This window comes from Sinocyclocheilus grahami, unplaced genomic scaffold (genome assembly GCF_001515645.1).
Source record: "Sinocyclocheilus grahami isolate Dianchi unplaced genomic scaffold, SAMN03320097.WGS_v1.1 scaffold49.1, whole genome shotgun sequence".
Classification (NCBI taxonomy): Eukaryota; Metazoa; Chordata; class Actinopteri; order Cypriniformes; family Cyprinidae; genus Sinocyclocheilus; species Sinocyclocheilus grahami.
This window is the reverse complement of record NW_015505228.1, coordinates 1,507,795-1,520,152: the sequence shown is the minus strand read 5'-3', so window position 1 is coordinate 1,520,152 and position 12,358 is coordinate 1,507,795. Positions and strand designations below refer to the sequence as shown.

At 41.8% G+C, this 12,358-nt stretch overlaps 1 protein-coding gene across 1 annotated transcript in view; it reads left to right on the top strand.

Annotated features, from left to right (window-relative positions):
* LOC107583085 (uncharacterized) overlaps nucleotides 1-11,253 on the top strand; it is a 19,251-nt gene extending 7,998 nt beyond the window's left edge. The window contains exons 4-5 of the mRNA XM_016269180.1: nucleotides 10,128-11,001; nucleotides 11,163-11,253. Of these exons, the coding sequence (XP_016124666.1) occupies nucleotides 10,128-11,001; nucleotides 11,163-11,253 (965 nt within the window). The remainder of the gene's footprint in view (nucleotides 1-10,127; nucleotides 11,002-11,162) is intronic.
* The last annotated feature ends 1,105 nt before the right edge of the window (nucleotides 11,254-12,358 follow it).

The window sequence follows — 12,358 nt, the reverse complement described above, 5'->3', positions numbered from 1 at the left end:
TCTTTCTCCCTCTTTTTCTCTCTTTTCCCCCAAAAGTAAACTTTTTTCATTCTTTTTGCCCCAATTTCCCCCCCCCCCCCCCCTCCTATTTATACATCTTTCACACTCTTTTCTCTTGACTGAACTGAGCACCAGACATTAAGGATTGTACACAAGTTAACGCTGCACTTTTAACCCTCAGGCCAGTATACAGTAGTTCAACACACACTCACGTTCACACACCCACACACATGATGAAATAAAAATGTGTTGAATATCCTAATTCTTGTGTGACAGAAGGTTATTTGAGTGATTCCTGCTTAATTTGTGTCTGTGTGTTTGGGGGATGTTGTATTATTTCCACACACCCACACATTTGAAGAAATGAAAAAGTGTTAATTTTTATTTGTGCGTGTGTGTTTGGGGATGTTGTATTTTCTGATGTGTGTTTTTGAGGTGCGCTTGTCTGACGAGCTGTTGTTGTGTTATCTCCTTCCTCAGGTTGTGTCGTGTCATGCGTTTGTATGTCAGCTCTTGTTGCTACACTGTTACACTGTCTTCCCCTGTTCGTGTGTTGTGGTGTGTGTGTACTGTAATCCATTCAGTCTTGCTGTGACTTCTTCCTCCTCCTCCTCCTCCTCCTCCCTAACGGTGACCTTTCACCTCAGTAGAGTGCCCCTCGGGTCTTTGTAAAGAGTTTCAGTGCTCACTGTACTGCCGTTCAAAGGCAAAACACAGCAACTACACATTACATCATGACCAAAATCCCGCATCTCTTAGACTTTGAGTTCTCCTGTAACAAACAGTTTTGGCTCAACTATGTTTAAACTCAGAGTATCAAATCGGTGAAGCCGTCTTCCCCAGTTCCATTGTTGGTGTATAGATATTGTGTTTTGCCTTTGCAGGGCTATATAATTGCCATCCAACACTATATTTACTACCAGAAAGAGGTCTAAAGAGGAATGCCTTTAATGCTTTAGGGGTTTTGGTGAACGGTCACTGAGAAGGGCTGTGTTTTATTTGCCTTTTCTGTTTATTTTTCGAATATAGCTGGTTTCTTCTCTCTCCTGGAACTGCCCTCCACTTGGGGGTCCACTGACCAGTGTTTCATCACAGCCAGCAGATGAAAACCCCGTCATTATATGGACCAGAAACAGTCAACTCCAGTATTCTAACCACGAGTAGATAACAAATGCTCGATGGGGCTGTGCTGAAACACTGAGCTCGGACGCTGTTAGGATGTGTGCTACAGTCCTGTAGTCTACTGTTCAGGACCACAATTCTGCCTCACAAATACACTAAACATCAGGTGAGCAGAAACAAACGTGTCTTATAGATTTGAAAGAGGCACATGAAAAACTAAAAAGCTCAGCAAACACATACTGATAACCACAGACACAAGTAAGTTCTTGTAGAGCTGTAATGACATACCTGGGCTGTTGCCATGGTAACCGGACACTTTAAGGGCTATGATACAATTGTTACAAATCAACACTGCAAAGTTTTCATGCAGTAAGACCCAAATCAGGGGTAAATGTGGAACTATTTTTGCTTTCTTCTTTCTCACTCTCACTGGCTTCCTTTGTGCCCACAGAGCGTGTTTTACTGTGGTCACAGTGCCTCTTCAATTATACTTTTACACAATTATGTTGATGAATGCAAAAGAGCACGGGTCAGGAAAGGACAAAAGTTTTTCTTTTGGACGTTTCTCATTTTTTCTGTATATATTCCATAATATTGACCTGTATCTGTGTATATGTTTGTGTGTCGTATGAACACATGTCTGAGGGTTTTGTTTGTTTATATTTGTGCTATTGCTTTTCAGTGTGGTCTGCTGGTATTGATGTTTTAAAATAGTTCACCCCAAAATGACAATTCATTACTCACTGTTATTTCAATCCAAACACGTATGACTGAATTTATACGGTAGCACACAAAAGAAGATGTTTATCAGAATGTCTAAGCTGCTGTCTTCCATACAATTTGTGAATAGGTTGTCAAGATTAAAATAAGGACAAAAAGGCAAAATTATAAAAAAATATATATAAAAGTGATCCAAATGACTAAAGGCTGGAATACACTACACTACATTTTTGTTTGGTTTTGTCGGATCAGTGAGTTAACCCTCTCGGCGGCTGTTGCCGTTGGTCGGTGCTTGTTATCACTGATTGAACATTGTTGTTTGTCTGGTCTTTTAATGACTGAGAAGATTGTCTGTCGGTACAATATGGGTAAACAATATGTGTTCTAAAATTGGCTCTAAATATCAAACATGTTTAATATCCTCCGACTGGACAGAATAATAGTGTGAAGCTAAAAAAATTGTGCCCATCATACACTACATTATTTTCTGTGAAATCTGTCACCAAAATCTGCAGACTGATTCTAATTATTGACAACTAGTGTTGACTTGTCCAGACTGTAAGATCTGCGACAAAGTCGTGTGGTGTATTTGACAATTGAGGCATTAGGTGCGTCCCAAATCGCGTACTTATGCATTATTCTATAACGTTTTGTAGTATAAACAGTGTGGGTAGTGTTCATGTTTAAACTCAGAGTATCAAATCGGTGAAGCCGTCTTCCCCAGTTCCATTGTTGGTGTATAGATATTGTGTTTTGCCTTTGCAGGGCTATATAATTGCCATCCAACACTATATTTACTACCAGAAAGAGGTCTAAAGAGGAATGCCTTTAATGCTTTAGGGGTTTTGGTGAACGGTCACTGAGAAGGGCTGTGTTTTATTTGCCTTTTCTGTTTATTTTTCGAATATAGCTGGTTTCTTCTCTCTCCTGGAACTGCCCTCCACTTGGGGGTCCACTGACCAGTGTTTCATCACAGCCAGCAGATGAAAACACCGTCATTATATGGACCAGAAACTCCAGTATTCTAACCACGAGTAGATAACAAATGCTCGATGGGGCTGTGCTGAAACACTGAGCTCGGACGCTGTTAGGATGTGTGCTACAGTCCTGTAGTCTACTGTTCAGGACCACAATTCTGCCTCACAAATACACTAAACATCAGGTGAGCAGAAACAAACGTGTCTTATAGATTTGAAAGAGGCACATGAAAAACTAAAAAGCTCAGCAAACACATACTGATAACCACAGACACAAGTAAGTTCTTGTAGAGCTGTAATGACATACCTGGGCTGTTGCCATGGTAACCGGACACTTTAAGGGCTATGATACAATTGTTACAAATCAACACTGCAAAGTTTTCATGCAGTAAGACCCAAATCAGGGGTAAATGTGGAACTATTTTTGCTTTCTTCTTTCTCACTCTCACTGGCTTCCTTTGTGCCCACAGAGCGTGTTTTACTGTGGTCACAGTGCCTCTTCAATTATACTTTTACACAATTATGTTGATGAATGCAAAAGAGCACGGGTCAGGAAAGGACAAAAGTTTTTCTTTTGGACGTTTCTCATTTTTTCTGTATATATTCCATAATATTGACCTGTATCTGTGTATATGTTTGTGTGTCGTATGAACACATGTCTGAGGGTTTTGTTTGTTTATATTTGTGCTATTGCTTTTCAGTGTGGTCTGCTGGTATTGATGTTTTAAAATAGTTCACCCCAAAATGACAATTCATTACTCACTGTTATTTCAATCCAAACACGTATGACTGAATTTATACGGTAGCACACAAAAGAAGATGTTTATCAGAATGTCTAAGCTGCTGTCTTCCATACAATTTGTGAATAGGTTGTCAAGATTAAAATAAGGACAAAAAGGCAAAATTATAAAAAAATATATATAAAAGTGATCCAAATGACTAAAGGCTGGAATACACTACACTACATTTTTGTTTGGTTTTGTCGGATCAGTGAGTTAACCCTCTCGGCGGCTGTTGCCGTTGGTCGGTGCTTGTTATCACTGATTGAACATTGTTGTTTGTCTGGTCTTTTAATGACTGAGAAGATTGTCTGTCGGTACAATATGGGTAAACAATATGTGTTCTAAAATTGGCTCTAAATATCAAACATGTTTAATATCCTCCGACTGGACAGAATAATAGTGTGAAGCTAAAAAAATTGTGCCCATCATACACTACATTATTTTCTGTGAAATCTGTCACCAAAATCTGCAGACTGATTCTAATTATTGACAACTAGTGTTGACTTGTCCAGACTGTAAGATCTGCGACAAAGTCGTGTGGTGTATTTGACAATTGAGGCATTAGGTGCGTCCCAAATCGCGTACTTATGCATTATTCTATAACGTTTTGTAGTATAAACAGTGTGGGTAGTGTTCACACTGAAAATTCCAAAAAGAAAAAGTGCACTTTAAATGCACTTAAATAGTCGGAAAAAATGAAGTGTGGCATGTTGAACACTTCATGCACTCAACTGTCACAGCTTTAAATACGTAGCGAAGGGGGAGGGGCTATCAGACTCCGATTATGAATGACAAAATAACCTTATATAATTCATACACTACATGGTTGAGTACTTAGTGCATATGTGCATAGTGTATAAGTGCATAGTGTGTAATTTGGGACACAGTTATAGGATAGCTTTAAGTCAGGAACTGAAAATCAGCTGTAGTCAAGAGCAGCTTGGACATTTTGCTAAAATATTATGGTGATTTAAAGAAAAAAGTCATAGGAGTGTGAGTAAATAATGACAGAACTTCAATTTATGGGTGAACTGTGCCTTTATATTCCACTCCCTCGCTCTCCTCCTCAATCACCACAGCATGTATTCTTCTTTCTTCTCCCCACTCGAACTTCTGCCTCTTTCTGTTTCTACCTTCTGCCCTCTCACTCCTTCCTGCCCACCGTTGCCAAGGAAACAGTGGAAGAGAGCATTCTGGGACTAAGCGAAACATGATGAAATATAAAATGAAGGGGTTAAAGACGGTTCAGGCTATAAAATGACATTTGGTCTTCTAAAACCTGGCAAATTGGTTGAGGTTACAACCTTAATGTTCACTTACTCCCAAGATGCACTTAGTTGATTATTATGGTTATTTTATTGCTGTTGTGCCCCTGTTGTTTTTGTTTCTTCTTTTGCCCCCTTTTATCAATCATTTATTCAGTCTAAAGTGCTCTTTTGATGTGCTGCTGTTTTTGTATTTTATATTTTGAGTACGCTGAGAGCTTTGACACATACCCTTGGGCCCTGCCATTGACAGACTCTAGTGGTGAGGCTAAATGTGTAAGAGCTGCAATCTGGATGCTGGCCACAGCACACTGACTGAGGGCATTGTGGTCATCTTCTTCTCTAGCCATTGTCTTAAAGTGTAGAAATAGTACTGCACTGCAGGGCTGCAGTCACACCCCTCTTTCTCTCTCGTTCTCTCTCTCTCTTTCTCTCCCTCCCATTTCTCTCCCTCTGCAGACTGATTGATTTTCCCCTGTACTCCCATTTAACCTCACTTCTGAATCTTTGCTGTAACCGGAGAACCCGAGGGTTCTCTCTTTTGGGCTCTTGATGAGTTAGAGCAATTCATTATCAATTTCACCATATCATGTATCACTGTGTGTATAAACAGTGCCTTATGTCCTTTTCAAATCATTTTTAAAGTTGCCATTGGACCTTAACTGCATTCTCTCTCTCTCTCTCTCTCTCTCTCTCTCTCTCTCTCGGTGGTGGGAGTGTCATGGTCTGGAGCTGCATGAGTGCTGCCGGCACTGGGGAGCTACAGTTCATTGAGGGAACCATGAATGCCAACATGTACTGTGACATACTGAAGCAGAGCATGAGCCCCTCCCTTCGGAGACTGGGCCGCTGGGCAGTATTCCAACATGATAACAACCCCAAGCACACCTCCAAGACGACCACTGATGGTGATAGATTGGCCAAGCATGTCTCCAGACCTAAACCCTATTGAGCATCTGTGGGGCATCCTCAAACAGAAGGTGGAGGAGCGCAAGGTCTCTAACATCCACCAGCTCCGTGATGTCTTCATGGAGGAGTGGAAGAGGACTCCAGTGGCAACCTGTGAAACTCTGATGAACTCCATGCCCAAGAGGGTTAAGGCAGTGCTGGAAAATAATGGTGGGCGCACAAAATATTGACACTTTGGGCCCAATTTGGACATTTTCACTTAGGGGTGTACTCACTTTTGTGGCCAGTGGTTTAGACATTAATGGCTGTGTGTTGAGTTATTTTGAGGGGACAGCAAATTTACACTGTTATACAAAGCTGTACACTCACTACTTTACATTGTAGCAAAGTGTCATTTCTTCAGTGTTGTCACATGAAAAGATATAATAAAATACTTACAAAAATGTGAGGGGTGTACTCACTTCTGTGAGATACTGTATGTGTGTATATATATAAGATCAGGGACTCAAACTATATTATAAATGAGTTAATATTGTCCACAGAATGGCAGTCCAAAATGATTCCTAACAACCAAATTGGCACTGCTGATTGCAATTGCTCTTTCATGCTATTTTCTAGTCATTCAGCAGTTCCCAGAAACGTTGCAGCAAAAATTCAGTAAAAATTGAGTGCCGAGATATGGCTGAGAGGTTGCTGGCCTGGCTGATAATGCTTCCAAAGGGGTCAATGCTTTCATTCTGTTTAGGTCACAGAGAGCGAGGGGGAGGGGCCTGTCATGAGGGGGTTTTCATTTTTACTACACACAATCTCTCATATAGACTCATAAAAAAAATATTTTTAATACCTCTTCTTAATCATATAGTGAAGTTCTGCATTATTTAGTTTTTGGTGGACCAGACTGCTGGATTCAATCATTGTCTCAGCAGTATTTATTATTAATTGTATTAAAAATAATTAATTATTCAAGTGATGTTAAATTATCCATCAAGTAATGCACATAAATGCAGAGATCTGCATATCCACTGCATTTAACTTCAGTATGACTGAAGCCTGAACCTGACTGGTTCAAGTAAAGAAACTAAAATATAGTTTATAAGATTTTTGGTCAATTATGTTCCATTTTCTGGTGAATCGAGACCAGTTTATTCTCAGTGCAAGGTTTTTATCCAAGGTTAGTGAATGGTTGAAGTATATATTTAAGAAACAATGTTTTTATTATCTTTCAAATCAAACTGGATGTGTTGTGTATGAATGAGCATGTCTTATCCACCATCAGTGGCGGTGACCTGCATGTATGACACTATTATCATACATGATCTGAATCTTCTGTGAATATTATTTCAACGTTTGTTGTTTCACTCTGTCCCCTACTGTCTTAGGTGAAATGTCAACATCTGTACACTTATATTTCTTTCTGTTGTTTCTAGCTGCATAAACTACTTTTTTCTTTTTTTTATGAAATATTTTATTATTTATTATTAATGTAATTCCACCTACTGTTTTGCAATCAACAGTGACATGTACAATACCCTTACTGGGAACTTCTCTATGTGCACATTGGAATGAATTGTTTATTGTGCACCATGTTAAATGTCATAAGTTTATATTTCTGTCCATCCTTGTACTGTATACGCAGGTGCTAATTTCTGAATGTAAACTATTCCCTCTCTTCTCACCGCAGTCATTACATCCATCACATATTCCTGCCCTCCTTTAAGTAGTCTCTTAGTGATAATTTTTTGTGCAATGTTTTTGTACTGTCGTTTCGTGTTCTGTGTACTGTTGTGTCGTGTTGTGCTGTCTATGTGTTATTCTGTGTCTAAATCATACATGCAGATGTGATGTAACTTGTATGTATGTGACTACCAGTGTTTGTGTTTAAAGGAAGAACAAATGTCCTCTGGTGGATATTGCAAATATTAACCCGGGCAGATTCACACAGATCAAATATACTATGTATGAACTCAGACACACTATTGAAACTTAGCTGCATTATAGACTATAATGCTGTAATGCTATAATTCACATCATAATGTAATTACATGAAATATTAATTTCCCACTAGTAAAAACCATTGACGTCTTCTCCGAAAACTCAGATTTTCCACACTTGACCTTTGTGATGCAACTGAACATGCTGGTTACTGCAAACAGACCAAAATTTTTGTAAATTGTTCAACACAGTATATTAAACTTTATTTTATTGCTGCACAGTTTCTAAACCATACTGTGGTTAATATTTGTGCCACATACTGACACTCACCTTCCATCCCACCCTACTGAATGTAGCCATATCTCTATCACAGATGCTAATATCGCAGAAGCACAGAGTCTGTCAAGCTAAAGACATGAATTGCACCAGTCCACAACACTACTGTAATTCTTCATACATAACCTCTCACCAAAGCTCTTCAGTGTTGCATGTGTGAGGCTGGTGAGTGTGAGTTGTGTTATTATGATGCCGATGATGAGATTAATCGACAGGTCATTGATTATGCTGGCATCATTGTACTGTTAGTAAATATAGAAAATTGCAAAATGTAGGTATTATTAGACTTTTCTTCTCTATAATATTATTAGACTTCTCTTCCATGAACATGAAAGCTCAATTCTTAAATATATATCTATAAATATAGCTTAAATAGTTTTGATAACGGTTGTTGTATAAGTTTCTTTTTCTTCCCCTGCCCTCTCCCTCTTATCTGTTTCACTTTGTCTGGTTTTTGCTTTTTTTTCTTGTTTTGCTTTGCTTTGCTCTATTTTGTTTTATTTTGTTTTGTTTTACTGGCATTCTAGGTATCTATATCTGTTGTGCTACGTATCTTTGAACTGCAATCCAAAAGCATAGTTGTGTCCAAACACAATCATTTTCATGTAGGCATTGTCATAAAGCAGCTATTTAGGTAAAGAATGGGTTACTAATGCTTTTTTAATAGTCACATTTACATTGTAATTGTTCAGAGAAAAAGAGGAAGAAAGATCTCAAGTGCCAAAGGTGTATTTATTTCTGTTGGACACATACTGCCTAGCCATATTGATCCTAATTAATCCCATTCAGAGAAAGCAAATGCTAATAGGGAGGTAAAGACAAGTCCAGCAATAGGAAGGAAGTGTGTTCTTATCTGTACAGTGTTTGCATCACGGGTGCAAGTACAGAACATGACGTTCACGCACCCATTAGTTATTTTCTCTCTGTAAATGAGTACTCTTATGTGTTTTTATTAGTTATAAACAACAAATAATTTGGTTAAATATGTATATTTCCTCAGATCCATGGTGGAAAACAAAAAGTCACTTTCTGGTTTGCACAAGTGGTCTGGTGTGAGGAACATGATGACCCAGATCTATCTACCACTGCCTTCCTTTGCAGCTCCTATAGGCGATGCTTTGGTGTAGATTTTGAATGACAAGTGGCTGTGCAGCACCCAGAGTGTCCCAGCAGCCCTCTGAGTCAGACTCTTTCACACACACACACACACTTCCTAACAGAACTGCATCATGCAAGGGACTGGAGAAAGGATTGCCGACTATATGACAGTAGGACCTTCTTAACACCCCGTGTTTTTCCTTCCATGTGAGCTTTTGTCTCTTGTTTTGTTAAGACTTCTAACTGTGTTTGTGTCCGTGTGGGAAGTTCTCCTGTGTCAGGAGGGGGTTGTCTATAGGCTTAGATCTCTGCCACAATTCTGCGTGCGAAAGATCATATTTTGAGTGCACAAAAGTGCATTTCGCACGTGCGCGATTTGAGTTTTGTGGAGAAAATGTTTGTTTCGCAAAGATAAAAGTATTTAGAGCGCACAAAAATCAATTTTGCATTTAAAATAAGTTTTTGGATGTGTGCAGACCTTCTCTTTTGCGCATGCAAAGTTTCACTAGCTTGCTCACCTGATGCCCGCCCTCAGTGCTCTCTAAATGCCAACGGTTCGATTGCTTAACACAACCCAGCGTTACAATATGCCTGTTATGGTTATGATCTGTTTTGGTTTAGTTTTCTGTGACTCCTTTCTCCTGCCTTGTTTGTTTCCATGGTTTTTGATTAATTAGCTCCACACCTATTTCTATTTCTCCCTGATTATGTTCTCAGTATTTAAAACCTGTGTTCTCCATTATTCCTTTGTCTGCTATCGAGTTGATTCCCCGATGTGCTACGTGAGTGTCTGTCTGCCCTGTATTTCCCCCGAAGCGAAGATTAAAAGACTGTATTTCGAGTTTACGCCTGTGTCTCCTCGTCTCCTCGTTCTACCTCCGTAGCCATTACATAACAGAATAGCAGACCGTAAAAGTGAGTAATAATAGCGGCGTTTTTCTTTCTTTTTGTTTTGTTTCTCCTCTCTTCCGGAATGGCAATCCCAGCCATTCAACTCCTTTGCCTGGAGCAACAGGACTGTTCGCTGGAGGACCATACCAGGGACTTTGTAGATCTGGCGTGCCTTACACACTTCCCGGATTGCTCACTCTGCATATTCTATCACACCAGCCTGAGCGAGCGGTGCAAGGCACGCCTACCCACGAACGGTCCCAAGGAGGATTTCGCTGCTTTCGTGGAGTGGGTGCTGGAGAGAAATGGACTGTGTCTCTCCGTCTGCCCCGCCGAGGAGGACATCTCCAGCCCCACTCACGAACCAGAGACCAGCCAGCCGTCATCCCGCTGCACGGAGCAGATGCCTGAGCCCACCGCAGACGGAGAGCCTGAGCCCACCGCGACTGAACCGATCGTCGCCCCGGAGCCTGAGCCTCTTGAATTGTCTGACCAGGTGCGTGAGCCGGCTACATCGCCCGTCCCCAAGGGAGTTTTGGTGGAGATTGAGGGCTTGCAGGGAAGCCCCGCCCACACTCCCGCCGCTGAGGGTGAGCTGCAACTGGTCACTGGACCACATTATGAGGAACTAATGGACTGTTTCAAAGTGGATTTAATAGACTGGTTTGGGGAGGCATTAGCCAGTTCTCCTACGTCTCCGCTGGTTCCGTCCAGCTCCTGTCCTCCAGTGTCCCCTCCCAGCCTCCCTCTCCTGCCTCCTCTTAAAGAACTAGTCAGTTCCTCAGCCCCATCTCCGCTGGTGCCTGTCAGTCCCTCAGCTCACCCTCAGTCAGCGCCATCGGGGCGCTCTGATTCACCTAGGGACCTCCAGTCTCCAGCTCCGCCTTGGCGTGAGGATTCCCTGCCTCTGCCTCCAGCCTCCGAGCCCTGGACTCCACCTCGGTCCTTTGACCCATCGGCTCCGCTTAGGTTCAAAGCTCCCTTGTCTCCACCATGGCCCGTCATCCCACCAGCTCCACCGGGCTCCCTCATCCCTCCGACTCCGCCTTGGTCAGTCGTCGACCATCCGCCGCCTCGGGACTCCACTCCTCTGGCTTCGCCTCGTCACTCCGTCCCTCTGGCTCTGTCAGGCTCTTTCTTCCCTCTGGCTCTGCCTCCATCCTCAGTCGCTCCGGCTCCGCAGCGGTCTTCCAGAGCCCCGCCTCCGCCTCGGTCACTTGAGCCTTCAGCTCCACCTTGGCCCTCCGGATCCTCAGTGTCACCCTGGCTCTCCATCTGCTCTGCTACATCATGGGCTCCTCTTCCATCAGCTCAGTCTCCGTCAGTCGGCCCCCTAGTGGGGTCAGCCATATCTCCACCATGGCGCCTCCCGCCGTTGACTCCACCGTGGGCCGCTATCCTGGCTGGCCTCTAGATTCCCATCTGGCTCCTCCTGCTCCGGGCTCCTCCCTCCATCCACTCTGCCCTGGCATGATGAACTATGCTCCCTTTCCATTGCCTGCCCCACACCCACCTCCTGAACCCCCACCCTACCTCCTCTGTTGGACTTTTGTCGGCACGAGGACGTGCCGTTCCAGGAGGGGACGAACTGTTATGGTTATGATCTGTTTTGGTTTCGTTTTCTGTGTCTCCTTTCTCCTGCCTTGTTTGTTTCCATGGTTTTTGATTAATTAGCTCCACACCTGTTTCTGTTTCTCCCTGATTACGTTCCTAGTATTTAAAACCTGTGTTCTCCATTATTCCTTTGTCTGCTATTGAGTTGATTCCCCGATGTGCTACGTGAGTGTCTGTCTGCCCTGTATTTCCCCGAAGCGAAGATTAAAAGACTGTATTTTGAGTTTACGCCTGTGTCTCCTTGTTCCACCTCCATAGCCATTACATAACAATGCCATAATTCCAGCCAATCAGAGACGAGGCTGCTAAATTCTGATTGGCTGCCTTGACAACCATTCACAACATTTCTTGCATTACCGCGACAGCAGAAGAGGAAAAATAAAGTGCATGCATAATTATTATGCAAGTTGATGTTCTGATTATATTTTTTTCCAAGCACATTTGACCAATTCCAAACAACATCAATCTTAATAACTACTATTAATCTTGTATTTAATCACTTATAATCTATATTTTATTGTTCATGAAGGCTGGAAGTGAAAAACGCCTTATATTCAGGTGCGCATAATTATTAAGCAGGTTATCTTCTACAGATAAAATCTCGAGATGGACTAAAAATTAACTCCATAAACTTACTGTCAGATTCTGGAAGATAAATTCTCAAACAGCGGTACAAGAGGATGTGGTGCTGGTCCTTCAAGAGTCACTCTCA